General features: G+C 29.8%; 1 protein-coding gene across 8 annotated transcripts in view; it reads right to left on the reverse strand.

Annotated features, from left to right (window-relative positions):
• Positions 1 to 22,416, reverse strand: part of LOC134724773 (ankyrin repeat and fibronectin type-III domain-containing protein 1-like) — a 196,959-nt gene that overhangs the window by 13,576 nt on the left and 160,967 nt on the right. For 7 of the 8 annotated variants that reach the window (XM_063588012.1, XM_063588011.1, XM_063588014.1 and 4 more), the window contains 6 exons: positions 16,634 to 16,729; positions 12,706 to 12,866; positions 8,367 to 8,474; positions 6,970 to 7,048; positions 6,396 to 6,499; positions 4,262 to 4,395 (listed from right to left, as the gene is read on the reverse strand). In XM_063588012.1, the coding sequence (XP_063444082.1) occupies positions 4,262 to 4,395; positions 6,396 to 6,499; positions 6,970 to 7,048; positions 8,367 to 8,474; positions 12,706 to 12,866; positions 16,634 to 16,729 (682 nt within the window). The remainder of the gene's footprint in view (positions 1 to 4,261; positions 4,396 to 6,395; positions 6,500 to 6,969; positions 7,049 to 8,366; positions 8,475 to 12,705; positions 12,867 to 16,633; positions 16,730 to 22,416) is intronic. The other variant, XM_063588013.1, reaches the window with a different exon arrangement.

Consider the following 22,416-nt stretch of genomic DNA (forward strand, 5'->3'; position numbering starts at 1 on the left):
ACATGGCACGAAAATATTTTGTGAAAAGATTATCTGTGATTAAAGGTGTCGTACATATAGTATTTTTATCTTTGATTATTCAATGGATTAACAACATAAACAAAAGAATTAAAGAACAGTTTTTCTATTGTTTTCCTGTGTTGATTTTAAACATGGTTTTCCACACATCAAAACATTATTGTTTACACATAATTTAAAGTTATCAAGAAAGTAGGCTTTGGTGACAGTTTAAGACATCTATCCCTTAATACTAAGTGATACCATCAAAATAGCTTTATCTAAAAGATTAAAACTTTAATTACCCAAAATAAAGAATATTAATTGGTATTAAACATGATAATTTACTTTCAGATAGAAACACCAATATTACATAAATATGAACTATGTATTTTTGCTACTTCAAGTCCTCATTTATATATTATGCATTATAAATCTTTTCACCTTTCACTTATTTTATAACAAGAGTTACTGTTAAAATTGTATTTAAAAAAGAATTGTAGCATATTACTTAGCCTATTATTCCTCCTTATCCTGAAAAAGAATTTTTAGTTTTAGTCAATAAAAAAATATGACATACCTTCCGAAGAACAAAACTTTTAATATTTGTTTAAAAATGATATTTGATTTAATTAAAGAAAAACCTGCTACATTATGTAAGCCAAACTTCATGATGTAATTTGAATAAAATTGAAACAATCTTTCCAATAAAACTTTTAGCAATATCTATAATTGACACTTGTAAAAGTACATTTAATTATAATATCTTACCAATTAACCTAATTAAATGAATGGAATTTTAATTAATGATCACATTACTTAATAAATGGCTTATAACTTGTTGATTGACAGGTATCCATTTTCAGACTTATTACAGGTAAATTATGCAAATAATTATAACATTGCATATTCATTTATGTCATTTGATTGACAGGTGAAATCATAATATATCAATTATGTAAAATCTTACATAATCATTTCAATTAAATATGCAAAATACCAAAATCTTCGAATTGATCAGTTTATCGTACACAGCAAAAGTAAGAATTTAAAATATAAATAAAAATAAAATACTGCTTAAAATATGTTATAAAATTTATTAGCAAAATCCACTTTGAAATAATTTAAGTTTTGTTATGAACAGTTTATCTATTCGTTTGTGAAGGACCTTCTGTAGGCTGAACCAAACAGTCATTTAAAAGAAGAAAAACATTTTGATGGAATATAATGTTATTTTAACAAGGTGTTCATGCTGATCAACACAATAAACATTAGATAAAATCTAAATTATCTTTATGAAGTATAATTATTTTTTCATATCTAAGGTAACAGTTGTTAAGCTTATCTGATTAAAGGTATAATTTTGACCTACTGCACATTGAACCCAGGACCCTTAGTAGGTTTTGAGTAGTACCATCATCCAAGGAATGTGTCAATACAATACAGGTGAAGACTTATTGTCCATACTGAAAACTGTTGATTATTGTCAACATGTGGGATAAAATACATACGAAGACTTTCTGTGTACAACAAATGTAAAATCTTAATCAAATTTTAGCAGTTTAATGATCAGTTACACTTCTTTTAACCATCTGAATACTTTATAGTACAGCCCGAAGAATGCCCTCAGATTTGAGGGAATCTCAAATTTCACAACTGATTAGCTTCACAGTTTGAAGTCCTTGTAATTTATATATCACTCTTCCCAATAAACTGACCACAGGTGTTACACATAGATTATCTGATAAGAAAGTCAACATTTTGGCCTTTTCTGTCTTTTCTTGAAGAATAAATATTTCTACTACATGTAACATTATCTATTTGTATGTATTCTTCATAAGATTTTGAGAATCAAGTCACTATTTTTGATCAATCATGTTCAATTCAGTTAAAGGAATATAAAATAAAGTTATGATTTCTTTTTATTTATTTTCATTTAAAAAAAAAATGTTGAATAGATTGATAATTATTGTCATTTTGAAGATTAGTTTTGATAAGAAATGCATATTCTTTGTAATTTTCACATTTTTCTGATAAATTTGATTTAATGATAAAACAAAATCTCCTTAATATATTTTTTTATATATAAAATATTCACCAAGCAAAGACAATTAGGGATAAGAACACCCCTCCCCCTTTTTATACGCCTGGTTAAAAGAAGTCTTATTGTATATCTTTGTCCGTCTGTCTTTTACATGTCAGACATTAACATTATCTAGTATTTGGAGAAAAAACTCATAAATGCTTTCAGCAATTCTCATGTACCTTTGGTGAATTGTTTATATCTATTTATTTAAGCTCCCTTTCGCTTTTTATAAATTTTAGATTTCACATTTCTGAGTTATGGGATTTTAATCATGAAAAGGAGTGATTCTCTACTTTTCAGACAATAACCTTTAAGTGCTTTGACAATTTTTTGTTAAACTTTGTTGACTGATTTATATCTATTAAGATAACCCCCCTTTTTCATAAATTTCTGGTATGACATTATGGCGCAGCTGTTTGTTATTTTATTGCCCCACCTAAAATAGGAGAGGGATATATGTTTTCTGGTTGTAGCCTCTGTTTGTCCATTCGTTCGTCTATTCTTATGTCTGTCCCTCTCAGGTTAAAGTTTTTGGTCAAGGTAGTTTTTGATGAAGTTGGAATCCAATCAAGTTGAATCTTAGTACACATGTTCCCTATGATATGATCTTTCTAATTTTAATGCCAGATAAGAATCTTTACCCCAATATCACTGAACATAGAAAATGATAGTGCAAGTGGGGCATCTGTGTACTGTGGACACATTCTTAGTTTTAATTTTCAAAACATCTTCATATTTGTCTCCGTGTTGAAGACTCATTGGTATCTCAATCGTTTTCTGCTCTTCTGACAGGTTGTTGTCTCTTCGACACGTTCCCCATTTCCATTCTCAATTTTATTTCATATTTCAACTTATTTTCTCTTATTTTAAGCGTCTGATAACGATCTCACTCATTTCAATGCGATATTATAACAATAAAAGTGGCTAATATACATATCGCTCCTCTATTAAGTGGAAAATAAAAAGGTATGTGTGTCCACATTTGCACGTGAACAGAATAAGGTAATATTTTAGCCTTAAAATGAAGAATATATGGATTGGTCCTGAACCTGATTGATTTCAATTTAGTTATTTGAGTACACAAACTTCCTTAGAGGGGCCTGCTCCGGTCAGACTTTAGTGATTCCCTAATTAATCAATCAAATTTCTCCCAGAAAAGGGGGGTCTAAACTTGCCTCTCAGGAGTATCCCCATAAGTGAAACCAAATTCGAACCATTTTAAGTATTACAAGAAAGGAAACATATAGGTTAGGGATACCACCAGATGATGATATGTGACTGTAACCGAAATACCTCCTTTAGTATCAAAAACATAGACCATTTTTTTAATTTATATTCTTAATATACACACACAATAAATATACTACAAGCTTGCAAATGGGAATTAAAAAAGATCAAAATAAATGCTAAAAAATGTATTCCATAAAAAATATTTATCCTTCACTGAGTATACCAGCTTCAAATATATGCAAATGAAAAATGGAATTAATTACGAAAGACTATGATAAGATAGACTGGATTGGTCCTGGACCCTTTTTTTAATGGTATAATGTTGAAAAATATCAAATTTGCTAAATTCAAAAAAATATTTATCATAGCATTTCCAAATTAGCTGCAGAAATCCTAAAGAAAAAATAAATCTATATATTATTTAAATGCATTTTTAAAGTATTTTTTAACATCAAATACCTTGACTGATAATATTTTTAAGACAAGAATATAAAATGTATTTAGTGCAGAGGATATGGAAATTAAATAATCTTGACCAGCTAACCATCTGTGTTCATTTGATAACATCAGTGGACACCAACTGTGATAGAAGCACTTAACCTAATCATTTAATTGCTTGTATAAACAATTAATTACATGGTTTCAATGTTGAATATCAGGGAAAATCCGGGCTGTTCTCTAAAGTATGAAGGTACTAAATATTGATAAAAGAGAAAGTGCTGAAAGTGGCATCAATCACCAACAATCCAGCTGTCAAAATCTTTGAACCAAAAGCCCATTGAACAAACGAATAAATGCTGAATTATCTCCCCTTAGTACAGACAAGTTCTAATTAAAAGCGTCTAACTTCAATTTAATATGTACTAGATGTCCAAAGCTTTTACCTTTACTGCGAACTTATAAGTAAACATTTTTGAAAATGATTTCAGACAAGAGAAGACAACCCACCTTTTGTTGCGTAGTTGAGAGAGATCCACTGCTTGCTGAAGCATTGAGAATGGCTGCTGATAAATCTACCACCCGTTTCTCTGCATCCATTACCAGTTCATCTAACTTAGCTGATCTACTGTCTATCCTCAAAACTATAATAACAAGGAAAAGTTTTCAATTAATTAAAGATATCTTTGCTTACTTTGTTGCAAAAGTTTTTTTTATCAGTATATGTATAACAATTGTACAAGGCATTCAATAAAACACTTGTTCTAAAGGCTGAAGTTTTCAGAAGTATTAACCCAGCCAATTCCTCTTCCTCAACAATAAGTTGGTGTATCTGAACATCCAAAATGAATGTGGATTAATGTTTTTGTGGTTAACCAATAAACTTAGGCAAAATCTCTACTAGCATTTCAGTACAGAATCAATCAAAACCGCAACACTAAGTATCCACAAAATTACAATTTTTCTCAATCCACAAATATTGGTACCAGAAATATCAGGAATATAAATGAATCCAACAGTATCTAAGACACTTGTTAATATGTTTTTGTTTCCTCTCAGAGTTAAGCATCCACACTCATATCATCTGAATAGTAGTTAAAGGAATGAATCCTTTTCCAATACCAAATTTTTGTGGAACTAATTCATATATTCACACCTTTTTATATTGTAACCGACTAATTTTGCATTGGATACAAAGAAACAAGCCATCCACTTACAAATACACATTAACTTAATAGCATTATAGTTATAACAGAATTGCCAAATTCTCTTTGTTATTTAACATGTATACAACATATTCCTTCAATTGGAAACTAAGTAAAGGACATATAAATTTGAAAAGAATTATTACTTGCCAAAGGGGGTGTAATAAATTTATACCTAATCGTAAATATATTTCATATGTATTATGGTGATATAACGTTAAAGTGATTTGAAACATTACTTTAGCCCTGGGCTTTCATAAGTTGACCATGAATTTGGGACATGTATACAAAATTTCTCTTTATCTTTTTATCATAACTAACTTTTTTATATTGTTTTTTTTTAACCTCAGCAACTCTATCTAAAATATTTGCTGAAAACCCAACACTATAATATTCTCAAGTGTTTTTTGTTCAAAAGTATATTTTATGATTTTCTGTTCAATAAATAAGATGTTAACAAGACTTTCTAGTCAATAAAGATAAATCATAGAGCAATTATCAGAGAATACATTTAAATTGTCTAAAATGATATTAATAAGTTTCAAGAGAAGACTTACTGCTTATGCCAACTTCCTAAAACCTGTGCAAGTTTTCCCATGAGAAGAATAATGAATTTGAATGAAGCGAGTTATGACCAAATTTGACAACAAAAATATATCTTAGGAGGAATAACCTACAAAGATCTAAGAATACAAATACACTTTTTGTAATATTTTCTTTTAATCTTTTAAGATCACAGGCATTTTTGACTAACTAATCCATAAGTTATAGTGTAAGGCATGTTGCAAGTGATCTAAGAAATATGCATCATATATTTCCTACTGACAAATGGGCATTTAAGTTTAATTGGGTACAAAACTCTCCAGTTAATTACTAAGAATTTGTAATTTTCTTCACTTAATTATTAAGAATGTCTTCATTCTTTAATTAAAACATGATTTAAAGTGTTTTGTTTTGCTGTGTAAAGGAGTGTTTGTTTATCCATATGATTGTTCAATGTTTGTGGTATGAGATAATTCAAAGAAACAAACAGAATATTACTAAGTTATTTCATATCATAACCAGCTAATGACCACAAAAATTCTCATTTTTGGCAGATTCCTTTTCACTTAAATATTCTGTTTGAATATTTGTTGTTTAAACTCTGGGCATTCTAAAAATTGATCTATGTTATGAATTGAAACTCTATCTCTGATTTTCGAGAACACTTGAAACAACAGCACCAAGGATGTTTGGGCCATATACTGAATGTAAATTATATACAAGGTTAAACCCACCTAATTTAATTTGAAGAATTGAAAAATATGAAACATTTCCATCAGGGAAAACTTGATTTCAAACTTCTTAAACTTTTGTATAGAAGTATACCGAATCAACCATTAGGAAAATACCAGGACTGACTAGGCTAATCTAATCTATGAAGAAGAAAGTAAACTTACACATAGGACTTTCTCTTGCACCATAACTCAGCAGTAATTTAGCCATTGGAATATTATTGGTCATCACTGCTACATCAAGGGGAGTTAATCTCTCACCATTCAAACTAGAAACAAAATCACAGGATTAAATTTATACATTGGGACATATCTAAAGGGACATAACTATGATATATTTACCACACATTTTTAAAATATAAATAAGAAAATATTTACAATTGAATTTTCTTGTATGTTTATGAACTCATGTAAAGCACAAGTTGAAGTTATGAATTATATTGATTTTTTTTTACTCTACTATAAATCTATAAATGAGAAAAAAAGACATACAATGTATTTATTGTTCCTAATCTTCATACTTTTTTAAGGACAGGTTTTGACAAACTGAAAGCCAAGTTCAATAAATTAAAATTTTCTATATTAAAATGAACCATGATTTCTGTTAGACCAACAGTCAAAAATTGTCATGATTTTTTTAAAAGATTTTTTAAGGAAAATTAAAAGCACTTAAAGGTGGGATATTAGAAAAGCATGACGACATGGAACATAAGCAAGCATTTAATTTAAGTAGACTTACCTATTAACATTAACAGTATGACTTTCCAGAATAGCCTTGACAGAGTCTATGTCTTGTTGTTCTACCACTTCAAACAAAGCTGTAATGGACAAAGTATTCAATCTAAAAATCTGTTGCCTACTTACAATACATATCATCCATTACAATTTACCTGTCTTGTCATTTCAAATCATGTTTCCAGGTGCATGATAATTACATAATGCATTGCCACTTCATCTTAATTTAAAATCGTGTATTAAATTTATTCAGTTTGCTTTGTGTTGTGAATTTAAAAGAAGTAACACACAGGCTATCAAAAGAAATGCTCATTAAGCTTCCAACTGTGAGAGACCTTCATGGGTAATCAAGGTCGTTGAGAAAAAAACCTCGTCCTCTAATTAAGCAGGTCTAAAAGTTATCAAAGAATCTTGAAAAGAGAAGAGTATTTGGAACTAGCGATCAACATATTTTAAACAATTGATATTCATAAGCATGATACATGATGATTAAAAGATATCTTAAATGTGCTCAATGTTCATAGCTAGCAATACAAAACAACAGACAATTACACGAGAGTTTCCAACCAGACCATTCAGTCTGTTATCTTGACTTCCCGTACACAAGCTAGGCTGAACACCACTGACAAGTATGCTTTTATGATAAGTATTTAAGAATATAAAAATATTATCAATAATCAAATAATATCACAAAACATACACCACATTAATCGTAATAATCTATGTGAAGCCAATTAATTATTGTTAAATTTGACAATTTTTTACCTTTACACGTTTAAAACACCTTTGGGCGGAAAATCTGTCTTTTGTTCCTTACAAAGCTTAGTCATCACTACATGCTGATAATATTTAAATTTACCACAATAAATCTGATTGGCTTGTACACATTATTATTGATTTTTGAAATAATCATATGGTTTTATTCATGTTTTACGTGACTAAATATATAACAGAATCTATATCTAACAATGGAACGTAGCGCATGAACTAACTTAGGGATAAAATTACAAAATACTATAAAATTAATCACAGTATGATGTAATTTGGAAAGTTAATGATTAAGTGAGAAATTGAATCAAAGAGAATGTAGGGTATAGGAAAATGAGAAAGCAAACCAAATAACAAAATAAACCTCTAAAGTTATTCTGGACTTACGACTAAATAAAATCCCACTTAAATGTTGTATTCTTTGATGCATTCTTGATTAATTTGACATTAGACAAACAAATTGAGGTTACTACCATCAGCCTAGCTATCACTCCCTTTTCATAAAGGGGGGTCCGCTGACTGACCTTTGGGGGTCCCGCTTAAGTCATTCCCTTTATAATCAACCATTTTTTCCCCGCAATAGGGGAATAAAAGAGATTACATAAAAACATTTACAAAAACAATAAAACTTACATGAAGCATCTCCAGATAGTTTCCCTCTATCAGACCTCCGTCTCTCATACATTTTATGTGGAGACAGAATGTCCGTATCACTGCTTGTAGACCCTCTTTTCTTTGCTGCTGAAAAAAATTATACAGATATAAAATATAGTTAGGACTAAATTACTAAAAGAGGGATCCTTACATGTTCCAATATCCTTTCAATATCTTATGCACTTGTTCAAAAATCATTTTCTAGTCAAATGCACATGTTCCAGAATAATCTCAATCTACATGTTCAGATATCCATCTAATGTCTCATGTACATGTTCAGATATCCATCTAATGTCTCATGTACATGTTCAGATATCCATCTAATGTCTCATGTACATGTTCAGATATCCATCTTATGTCTCATGTACATGTTCAGATATCCATCTAATGTCTCATGTACATGTTCAAATATCCTACACATTCCTTCAGTGGTAAAATAGTAATCTTCACTATTAATGTTAAATAATCTGCAGATGCAGTTTCAGAGTAGAAAAGAAGGAATTACTGAGAGGCAATTGTTTGGATAAATTTTGATCTTATGATAAAACTATTTATGATTTTCAACTATAAATCTTTTTTTTGGTCAGGCGCAAAACCGTAATTTCTTTTTTTGATAACTGAATGGAAATATATACTTAAATGGATATTCTTCACAAATAATTTCCAAAGCCATCAATTTGATTTTATTTATTGAGAGTTGTGACTATACCCTAAACAGACGATTGATTCCTTGGTATACCTCACTCTAATATTGCTCTCAACTCACCTGCTAGTTTCAGTAAAATTTTGCTCCAATAACGAAAGATGAGTTTATCTTGACACATTTGTTACTTCTATCAGTATGATGCAGATGTATAAAATCATTTATTTAAATACTGTCCCACCCTTATAGCGAAATATTTATAATAAATAATTAAAATTATTATGATAAACAACTGTTTCTAATGGTTAAGTCACCTCAGATATTTTTTTTAACACAAAAAGGTAAGCGAACAAGTGTGTTTGGTGTACTTCATGCACTTTAAGATAGATGAATAAACCATAATAATTGCATGATGATACTGCTGTAAATAATAAATTAATAACGTAAAGTAAATTTTACAAATGGAGTCACTTACAACAGAGTTGTATTTTCAATGACGTAATAATTAGCGATATTTTAACTAGTACACTGAACTAAAGAATTTAATCATTATAAAATAGAGTTTAAGCCATGCTATATTATTGTTTTTATTATTTGTTTTTCCATGTTATGAATGTTGTTGTCATACACACTTCTATGACAACAGCGTAATTAATAGATCTGTATTAATTATGCTGTATGTGCAATCAGCATGTCAAAATATTAAATGTATTCTACGATTTTGAAATCAAAACTGAATTCATGTTTACATGCAAAACAGCATCAAAGTTCAATTTTATGACTAAACATTTCTTTCAAAAGCAAAAACAAAGCCTCTAAACCAAAACAAGTGGTTAACCTTGTACATTGTTGGTATCTTGTGGAGGTGTCTCATTGGTAATGATACCACTTTTTCTTATTTTTATATCACATGAGAAAAATGCAACAAAATTACAAACCAAGCCATTTTGTTTAAGAATGTCTATACAAAAGGTAAAAGTAAGTTGATGAGCAATAGATGTTTAAAGGCATCCTTAGATACAAAGTAATTTTTCATATTATGCTACTTGCTTGAGATGAAAATTATTGCTAGAAACTAAGGACATGGCGTTGCTAATGAAATTGACATTGTCGTCATAGGTAAAATAGCGATAAACAGATTATCATTGGTCATCTCAATTTAATTGCTTTTCTAGCTTTTGCGGTACAGGCTCAAGCAAGAAACCTAATCCTGTGAGATGATCAACCATAATCTATCATTATCTACCATAAATTCAATGCACTTTTGAATCTCGAGTCACAAATCATGCTCAGTGATCTGGAAGGTTTTTTTCACTATGGGCCCAGGGCCCCTCAAAAATAAATTCAATGGGCCATTTTAAAAAATAATGGGCCATGTTGTCAAATGAGTGGGCCATTCGAATAGACGTATTTACACTTGTATGCAAATTTGTCCGCCATTACGTAAAATCACACAGGTTCCCGTAATCTTTGACATCATAATTTAAAATATTTGACGTCACAATTTAAAAGTGATTGTTGCTTGACGTCAAAAGGTGATTCGGAGTCGATCTAAGGTCATTTGGAGGCAAGATACAGCTAAATACCAAATGTGTAAATACGTTTATTGACTTCTGTAAAAAAATAAAAAGTATCATTATTTTCTCATGTTTTGGAAAAGAGGTGTTGGTACAAGTTAACCTTTATGATTTTTGATAATATTGTTCCTGTGATTCTGTAATTTCAATGAATATAAAATAACTTCTTCCAAAACGGACAATATTAAAGATAAACCTTTACAATGTTTGAACTGTTACTGTTGCCTTGGCTTTTTCATGTTCATGTTTTTTTTTAACATTAAATTTGGGTCTTCGTCGATACCATACTCATTCTAGACGTTCCGTATTAGAGGACATTTCAGGAACGTCCTCTGCACTTATTGTGTTATTATTAATACTTCATCAAGATGACAAGAATAACAGTAGAGAGTACCATTAATTGATAGAACATAACAATAATTCGCTGAAGTCATGTTTACAAAATGTCAAAACGAGCCAAAGACCAAAAAATGACAAGGACAGTTAAGCGCGTTTTATGGAGACAAAAACTATATTCATAAAAAGGCTTCAGGGGTTTTCAATCGAAATAATAGCAAGCTAAACTAAATTAAAAGATTATTATTAGAGTTAAATCTCGTCTGTAATAGCCAAATTCACAAATGTAAAGTTGTTTATAAAAAATTATATCATGAATGATAGTTAATTGCGGTTTTTGGGTTATCAGTTAAACCGCATGGTTCTATTATTCTATAGGAAAACACCCGAGACGTTAAACCGCATGGTACTATTACCATAGGAAAACACCCGAGACATCCTAAAAATATACAGGTGCTCCTATGATTGGAGGAACATTATACAGTTGTGTACACACGCATGGCGGCACGGAACACGATCGGAAAACTATTTGACGATATCTAAACGTTTCGAAACGATGTGAAAAATATCGTGCGCCACGTGGGCGCTTACATTTGTCACTCTATGCGCCATTTCTGGTGAATATGCGCTATAGGCGCAGGGCGCACGTCCTTCCCGATCACTGCATGCTGCATTGGTATCAAGTTGAAAATGTATAACTTGTTAATTATTCATTAATTTAGGTGAATTTAGTGCAATGATATTTGAAAATGATACATATGAATCTTACATTTAGTGCATATGAGTTGATTAATTTAATTATAGATTATCATTATTAATTCAAACATTTATTTTACTGCTATCATGTACAACACAAAAATTTCATTAATGTACTTTTAATTTAATTAAAAAATATTTACAAAGAGGATGGCCCCATATCAACATAATCAAAAACTATCAACAGGCTTCCAATTAGTCCTCAAGTCCTCTGTGAAAGACTTCAAAACTAATCTGACTGTGCTGTACCTTGTGAACATATCAAATGATGTTATAGTACATATCATATAATGTTATAGTAATATCTAAGGGGTCAAAACAGGGGCCATATCACACTTCCCCTTTATTATATTAAAAGTGGTTTCTTTCTCTACTGCAAAGAGTGTACCAGTAATGGAAGCAATACACAGTAGTGATTATATTATCTCTATATCTTTTTCACTTAAATATCTCTTGAAGAAATTGTTTCCCTTGAAACCACAAACACATTTTGTATGTCTTCTAATAGAGAGTACACAAATATAACGTCCCCAGATTTTTTGATTTTTTTAAAAATAAAACCACCATTTTAAAAGTATTCTCACAACTTATTTCAAACAGGCAACTCACCTCCATAGATCTCTTTTAGAAAGTGATTACAAAATTTTGATAGAACCAGATCCAATTTGGCCATTATTATTATAACTGACTTAATTTAATTAAATTTTTAATAATTCTTCTTAAACTTTTGATGAAAAACAAACAATCTTACAATGAGTCAGTCAACTTAATAGTTTTTGCCAAATAATTGGGCTTTGTTCTGGTAAACATACATTGCATTCTTCAAACGATTATGTTTAATTGATATTTTAACGTTATTTAATCCAGCTTAATATCAATTATTAAACAAGCCTATATACATCTCAGATTTCATATTAAACTAACAAGATCATATTCTTAAACAAAGTGTGATGACGATTCAAAAATAGTTTTCTGCTCAAATTTCAAATTAACTCATTCAACTTACAGACGAGTATTTTGGATCCACGGTGAGAGGACTGGTATCCATTCATGTTTCTGAGTTGAGCTGGTGCACTCGGGGAGGGTAACAGACCAGAGGGGGTATCTCTGGATGGTGACGTATCATTGTTCTGTGACATAAATATCTTTATTGTTCTTCCATCACCACTACAAAAGAACAAAATCATATATTACGCAATGGTACAACTGGATTTTAAAAAAAACTAAAAAAACCCAGCCCATAATTAATTTCAACTATTTACATCCAGTTTGAGTCTTATGATTGAGTCTTTAACAAAAATTTCCTAAAAACAGAAGGTTCCCAACCTTAGACTTTACCAGAGAATTTAGAATGTTAGAAAGTTATTGTTAAAAAATCTTACTAGATAAAGCAAAATTAAAAAAAAGATTGTTAAATTTTATTCATAGAAGTATTATTAGAAAGATAAAACATGATGACCAACTAGATATCTAGATAAAAAATTAATGCTACTTATCAGTGATGAGTTTTTTAAGTACTGTGGATGCAAAATTCTTTATTAGATACTAATTTAACATGGCTTTAATAGGTTGAATCACAGGAATAAAAAGTTTTACAAAGTACAAATATCCTGTAGACTAGCTTGTATGCAGACCTCAACAAAACATGTAAGCAGATATCCTTAAAATTACAATTTTTCCCTAATCTACAAAAATTAATTAGAAAGCACAAAAAAATAAATGAATCCAAATTAGCCCTTGAAGAAAACAGTTTGAAACAAGAACTTAACTGCTATGTTAATAGTTCTATTTTAGGTTGATTTTTTTTTAAATTTCAATTATCTTATTAATTTCTATTTAATCTTAGCAAATTTTTAAAGAGAAAATCGTTTAAAACTCACCTTGGAGTAGGACTTCTTCTTAGCCATTTAAGTCGGTGCAAGGAAAACATTGAAATCGGACAAGTTTTAACATTACAAGTATATATCCTTTAACTCCATCTCAGATTGTTTGATATTTGTTCAATTTTAAAATAAACAATGGGTGTACTATGCATAGGAAAGAATTGAACTTTGTCAATCTAAGACAAATATATCAAAATTTTATCCAAACGGTTATGATTTTAAATGAATAATGGCAATTATTCCTGGTACAGTTTATTAATTTGTGATAGACATGCAAGCTGATAATTTAAATGGTTACAATTATGAAACAAAGATTTATTATATCTATATGTAGCAGTATTTTTTCTTCTGAATTTCATGTTCAATACTTTTAAATTTTTTAAATAACAAAGTTTTAGTGGAAAACTAATACTGAATAAAAACTGAGACCATGAATAAATCATCTATTAGTCCCAGATAAAAATAGAAATAACCAGGTATAATTTTATCCTTTTCAATGACTTAAAAAGATATTTCTCATGAATCACCATAAGCATTAAACATTCTTATGCAACTGAATGTTGACTTTATGGTGCAGACACATGCCAATTAAAGGGAAATAAGTCATAGAATATCAAACATTGGAAATTACACAATTCAATTTTTGTTTTATATTAAATACATTAATGTAGATAAAAAAAAGATAAAAAAAAATCGGAGAATAAGGTTAGGGTTGTGTTAGGTATTAAGTGCATCGGTATATGAAGGTAAAACTGGTCTAAAAAATGTCAGATTTAGCAACTTGTTTCATAATTACTGATACTGTTTTTTCCAGGATGCATATTTTTTTGGATGAAATAGACAATTAAAGCTGTGTAAAACAGATTTTCAGTGCATTTGGTAAAAGGATGAAGCATGTTTATTAAAATGCATTTTTGGAAATTGTGTGAGAATTCAATAAAACAGTTTGTGATCAATGTTAAAACCTAAGATTGCTTTTACTGGTTAGGGAGAAACATGGTTAAATCACTTACTCCTCCAAAAGGCTGCAATACACAATAAATCTTTGTCACATGTTTGGTTTAATTAACTTTCTTTTATAGTTATATAATGCTCTTTTTTGCTCAAGGTTTGTGAACTTGTTTTGTCTTTTCGTTGATTTAAGCCATGGCACTGTCAGTTTCTTTTATTTTTGAATGTCCCATTGGTATCTTGTTTTTTCAAATTTGTTACATTTGTATTAGTACCCATACCTTGTGCAACAAATACATTGTACTATAAAACAGAAGCAGACAGACAGACATGAATACACACAATCCCTTTCTCATGACCAAAAGTGCTTGTACATGTTCTAAAAACTCTCCCCTACCCATGCCTACTACTATACATAACAGGGGGTAAAAATAGTAAAGTTTTTTGTCAATGCGACTCTTACATTATACAATGATTGCCACAAAATTACCTGCAAATATATTGAATCATTTGTACCAAAAGTTTCTAAAACTAATTAAGACCCTTTTGCATTTGAAACAAAACCAAATATATGACCACTACCTTATTTACCATTAATTACTCACAGAATATATGTTTTTCTCCTGAAATTTATCACACAATGAAAATAATAAAGTCTAACGAAGAAATAAACTACTATAAATGTTTACATAAAAATTGACATAGTTGATCAATCAAATTAAAACTCAGGTAAAAGAAGGAATTGACAACAGGATCAAACATTTTTCTTATCGAGATGTAGGTAATTTAATGGCAGGTAATTCCTATTAACACCATAAGAAATCTTGTCTCAGTGAGAAAATTAAATATATAAAATTAACATGTTAGAACAGATACCGTGGACGATCGACCATATCTCTATATACAGGTGAACCAATAGTCAATTTGTCAGTATGTATTTAAAAAGTAATGATATAAAATAAGAGTGTAGAAATATTTAATACTTCTTTTGAAGGTTGAAAACTTCAAACAGGACCATGCCCCTTTAGGTCATATTTATGAAGTCACGTTCCATTTTGTGAGATTGTAAAGTCATCCTGTGTATATTTTATAATAATTCTTTTCTCAGTTGGTAATCCAATGAAAAAATTGGTAACATTGTAAGCTGTTATAATCTGAATATTTTAATTTAACTAAGTATGTTTATCTAAAATTAAAGTCTGTGAAAATTTTAAAACTTCTACCAAGGTAAATATGTGTTCATATGCTATATGGCAATGTATGAGGTTAACAAGAGATTTAAAAATAAAATTGTCATATGTTATACCAAAGTTCTTCAGTAGCCATTTACAAAATTGGGTCTTTGACTTAAAAAACGCTCTATCATTATTTTACCAGTAAATATATCTTTACATTTTTAGTTGCAGATTGTTTTTTAAGAGGGTAAATTATTAAACTTTGTTAAATCTATGGTGATCAAGATTTCGAAAGCAAAGTCTTATTACTTATAAAGGCTCCTTTCTGTAAATTTCAAATCCAAACAAAAGAAAAAGTTATTAATTATTAAAACCACAAAAGGACATACCGATCTACCCAATATTATTTGAAATTTGTAATACCCTTGTTGAACAGAGTAAGTTATTCAACCTATAACAGTTTTCTGTAAACATGGGTTTAAACATATTCATCCTAAAAGGATTAAGCGTCTTACAAATGAAAATATTGTTCTTAAAAGCACTTTTCATGACGTCAGTTGGTATTGTTAACAGAATAAATATTTATTGTTTATGAACAAAGAGTTGAAGTCAGCTGTTGAGTAAAAGTTGTTCCCCTTTGTATACAAGATCGTTTTTGTACTCTACCAATTTCTGGTTAAAAAAAATTGTAATTGTTGTACTGTTATAGACTTGTTTTTGGTGGAGTAATATTTCACCTCAATCTCTCTGTTATTTTCTGAAGTAAAATGCAACTAATGAACAGGGGTTTCCTTATCTTTATATACAAAAATTCCTAAATCCAGGGCAGTACTTATCAGTAGCATAGGAAGGAAATAGTTTACCGCCTCCTATTAAATTGAATGGACTGAATGAGAAATATCAAGTTATTTTTAGAAATCCTTACCAGTCCAGACTAACTGATCGTTGTCGTTCTTGTAATACATCATTCTTTATTCTATCTTTTTGACTCAAACATCTCGTTACTTTGTGAATTCCAATACTGAAACATACAAAAAAGAAATGTGAAAAAACAATACAAATAAAAAAATAAATGTGAAAAAACAATACAAATAAAAAAAAAATTTCACACTTTCTATTCTTAAAAAGAATACATATCATGTTACAAAACTCAAAGATAATACTGGAAATACAGTACATGGTATAAAATATTTGTTGAAGTTTCTGTTTCATCATGGATAGTTCCATTATTGTTGCAATTTTCTTCAATATGATCTAAAAAATAATATTTAGTCTTACCATCATCAAAAGAATGAAACAATACCCAATGTTATTGTATGCAAAAAGTTTTTGATTTAATGAGGCCAACAAATGAAAGCTTCAAAGAAGGCAAATCCCCTTTTTTTACGGAAATAATCATTGACGTTTTTAAACCAAAATAATGGATGGATATTTAAACCACAACAATATATTAAAAGTACTCAATCAAATCATGAAATGACATCACAACTCATTTTTTTACATTAAGTCATTTAATATTGTCTTTCATTTCAAATTTTGCAATATAATGTTGAATTAAATAGGTAGATTTCATTCTTTGTGAAATATACCACCATGTGGGCCATAGTTTCACTTTCTGATGTGCCAGTTTTTTAAGTACTTTACATGAATGAGAATTATCCAGAAGTGCTGTTGTTAATTCTTTTATCTACCCATGCCACAAAAAGTTAAATACCTTATCAAATGTTTGAAATTACAGTAATTTTGTTATTCAATGAAAGTGAAATCAAAATGTAAATTTCATTATTAAGATTTTCAAAACATTAATTCAGCTGTGGAATGGATAGGGCAAATACCTGGGAAGATTTAACGTCATTTTGCAAAGTCATCTTTGAATACATTTTCTGCCCTAAATAGCATTCACAATAACATTAAACTTTAATAAAATTCAATAACATTTAATGAATACAAATTCATATCATAATCACTGCATTGAATTATTATAGAAATGTGTGTATTATTTTATTTGAATTCAAAACTTTTTTGATACTAAGATGACAAGACTTATCTCCCTTACATCATAAGACATTTTCTAAGGGAGCTAACTCTGGATAACTAACAGTTTACTTCAATATCATTGAATTTTAAAAACAAGATAAAAACCAACATATTTCCAATAAAAGATTTAAATTACTAATTGAATGGTATGAATAACTGATGAACAACATAAAACCTACAATTAAACTCTTTGTGACCTCAATAAACACAACAATCGTGATAAATAATTGAAATCTTCAACTGTTGGCAGACAAAAAAAAATAAAAAATTTCAAAGTGTGCCATGTGATACTATTTCTGACCTTAAATTTTAAGTAGTTAAAACATCTGATCAAATACAAGTTTTGTCTTGTAAATTTTTCACCAAATACATTCCATTATTGTATATTTAAAAGTTCAGGCTCTTTGCATTCTTTCGTTCAATTACCTATTTAAATTCTCAAATTTCTAAATATTAGATTCTTTATTTGTTATCGCATAAATCTATTCTTTTATCTATCTATCTTTAAAAGAAAATTGATGTCATGGCTATTGACATTTTCTCTTATTACATAAAGTTTAATTCTTCTAACCACAAAATAGATATTCATAAATTTAACCTCTATCATTTGATTACATTCACAGGAATATCTGCCCCAGTCTTATAACTTTTGATATCACAATTTAGTACCACTAGCGTGACATATTTTGTGCTGAATGATAATTTATTAATCAATTTAATGAACAATATTGTATTATTTTGTATATTTTTATTTAGAACTGAATCCTATTTTATGACCCCACAACTGACATTATATGGATCAAAATGCATTATCAAATTTTCATTAAAAATCATTGATTTTAGAACAGATATTTGAAACAACAGAACAAAATTAACTGAATCCCAACAGCACTGAGCTGCGTGTTAATTGTTCATTCATAAGATAAATCATGGATTCACATTAAAAATTTACAACCAATATTGTCAAAGGGATGACATTTTATAATTAATTTCCTGCTTGAATGAAATGCATACACTCTAATCAGAGACTAGTGTACTCTATAGTAGCTATATTGTAAGGGACAATAACTAGAATTCTAAATCACAACTATTCATAATATAAATGGTAGTCGTAATAAAATAAACTTTTATACAAATTTTCACATCTTTTATTGAAATATTATTATAAATAAAAGGAGACATGTCACATGGGTCATACAACAGCAAGACAGCAACCCAAAGAAACAAAATAACCAAACAAGCTCTAAATGGCAACATAAGACAGGTGACTATACAAGACTGGACTCCATCGCCTTGTTCCTCCAAAGATATCAACTAAATATAGGAAATACAAGTCTGGACCAAACTCCATCGTCTTCTTCCTCCAAAGATATCAACTGATGATAGGAAATAAAAGTCTGGACCAAACTCCATCGCCTTGTTCCTCCAAAGATATCAACTGAAAATAGGAAATACAAGTCTGGACCAAACTCCATCGCCTTGTTCCTCCAAAGATATCAACTGATAATAGGAAATAAAAGTCATAAATCTGAAGTCTAGAATTTTAAAGAAACTATCCAGAAAAGTCTTCATTTGTCCATCTATTAACATTTAACTCACCAGATATCATTACCACTGATGTTTTAAATCAAACCACCATCAGACTTCCATATTAAGTCTATACATGTTTTGTATAAGGAAGAACAGGGATTATTATTTATCTTTTTTATTATTATTTATGTGATAAAAACAAGTTTTCTCAACAAATATATTAAATTTGAGCCAAAAAAGGGGAAATTTCAAGTCTTTGTTCTCATGGTTAATTTTTATTCGAAAAAAAAAACGATTCAACTGCGAGCCATATTTATCAACTTTTATACATGACAAATTTGTACCAATATTCAAATAGCTCCAAGTTACGTTCATTTTTATTGATAATTTAAATATAATTTCCAATCATCCCAAGGGTTTTATATATATTGACAAGTTTTGTCATAGATAAGCATATGGATCATTTATTTTCACACTTAATGTCCATATATAGATACAGAAGATTATCAATACACTGAAACTAGACAAGACAAATTCCTTTTGCACCAAAAAGATGTCACGTAAATATATTCCATTAAAATATGTGTGAAAGAACGACCACTTTACTTTACAATTCTCTATGGGTTTACTCTAGCAATTAACGTACAAAACGTGAAATGAGAAATATTAAATATCATTCAAAAGATAATGATGACATATTTCTGAACCAAACAAGTCCTTTATCAGTAAAAGTGTCAAAAAACTAATTCATTGAAAGGACACTCTCTTATTCTATCTGTTAAACAATCTTTGATTTGAGTATATTTTCACAGTTGAATTCTCTCTGGTCGATTACCTATTGACAAAACAGTAAACGTAAAAGGACAAAACTTGGATCAAATCTAGGTCCTATGTATATCACAGGATAATTGGTGACTAAACATTGGGAACAAAAAATAAACAAGCATTTATATATCAAAATATTTGTAACAAGATCTCTAAGGGTCATATTGACAGTTTATTCTAAAAATTAGGAAAGAATGTTTTAAATAAATAAATTTAAGTAGTCTTCTCAACAAACATTAAACCTCAATAAATAACAAGATTTTACGTCTAGGATATAAGTAATGTAGAAAACGTGATATATTGCTCCTCAATGATATCAAAGATTTCCCCTACATGATATATCACTCCTCGATGATTTAAAATAATTCCCCCATTTTTTCCTCAATCCTTTGGTCATGTTGGTGTCTTAAATTAAACAACATTTAAATCCAATTTTTTGACAGTTAAAGATTTGAAAAACTGAAAAACTACACAGAAACATTCACTTTTAATCCTTATTACAGAAAGCTGTCTTCTGAGTTAAAAAAAAACTCTCAAAGGAAATTTGATTTATTAAATTATAGTTTATACACAATACAATGTATCTGTTATCAATGATTTCAGCAGGCAGGTATCTAGTCTATTCTTAGGCAATTACATAACATCTATTTTTAGCTTAGTAGGAATAGTGCCCTAGAGGGGGGTTAGAGTATTGTTGATGAATTGAGAGGAAGCATCGTTGTATTTGATGCATTACAATCAGTTATCCCACCCACCAGCCCCAACTACACCTGTGCATTAACTGGGTATTTAGCTTACGTGTTAGGTATGATATGGATGTATTAAAATATGTAAATTTTAAAGGTGTTACTCTAAGTTACAGTCAGACCAATACTGTGTAATTCTGACTGCAAGTTCTTGGTATTTCTGTTTAAGAATATTCATACAGTTGTTTAGTTTGTTATATTTTCATTCAAGCTAAAGTGTTTTCATGCTATGCATTCCTGCGAAGTTAAAATATATCATCTATAAAAATTGAAGTTATAGAAAGAGTGATTTGAAATTGCTATATGACATGTTATATTTTCTTCATATATCTTGTTTGTTAGTTTAAATATATTAATATTTGTTCATCTCTTGTTTAGGGGCTACTCATATGGAAATGATATGTGCCTTTTTTTTTTATTCCAGGGGAATCATACTCCCCCAATTCAATAATACATCAGATAGGCTAATTCCTGTCTAGGAACAAATTGTATTTTAAGTAGTATTTTTACTACGCTGGGATCGCCCAGGAGCAATAAGGTTCATTCCTGTCGAGGAATGTAGGTTCATTCCTGGGGATTGCCCCAGGAAACACATAGGCTCATTCCTGGGGATCGCCCCAGGAAACACATAGGTTCATTCCTGGGGATCGCCCCAGGAAACACATAGGCTCATTCCTGGGGATCGCCCCAGGAAACACATAGGTTCATTCCTGGGGATTGCCCCAGGAAACACATAGGCTCATTCCTGGGGATCGCCCCAGGAAACACATAGGTTCATTCCTGGGGATCGCCCCAGGAAACACATAGGCTCATTCCTGGGGATCGCCCCAGGAAACACATAGGTTCATTCCTGGGGATTGCCCCAGGAACATTTTTACTAATCGCTTATTTTTATTTTTCTCATATTTTGATAAGTTTTGAATTTATTTTCTCATATTTTGAATAGTTTGAAATGTTTATTTCAATTCTCTTAAGTGAATGAGTAGCCCCCAGAAAGCCAATAATGTATTATATAGTTTGTTATACAATGTAGAAAGATATGTACTGTTATGATACAGTTTATTTTAATATTTAGTTGTAGTTTTAGTATGTTTTGATATTTTAATAATAAAACATATATCTTAAATTGTGTTGTGTATAAATATTGATTTCTTTAAAAATAAGACAGAATACTTGAATCAACCCCCCTACTTTATGACTTTGCTAGCTGCCAACCATACTGTGGATTCATTAATATTCGTTGGATACCAATTTTCGTGGATTTCGAGGAACCACGAATTTAAATGTTCAATGAATAAAAAATCTTCTGAAGGAATGCATGCAGACTTTGTCAAAACCACGAAATTAAATACATGTATCCAAAAAAAATACAGGTTTTCCTCAAACCACGAAAATAAATGAATCCACAGTAGTTCTTGGGTCCTTATGACATTTGTGGACACACAAAAAAAACCAATCCCAAGTGCTACTGTTCTGCAGCTACGACTGTTTAAGTGCAACTGTTCTGCAGCTACAACCGTTCATGCCTTAAAACTTCATAAGAAGTGATCGATGAGTGAAGATGAACAGT

The sequence above is a fragment of the Mytilus trossulus genome, chromosome 7 (genome assembly GCF_036588685.1).
Source record: "Mytilus trossulus isolate FHL-02 chromosome 7, PNRI_Mtr1.1.1.hap1, whole genome shotgun sequence".
Lineage (NCBI taxonomy): Eukaryota > Metazoa > Mollusca > Bivalvia > Mytilida > Mytilidae > Mytilus > Mytilus trossulus.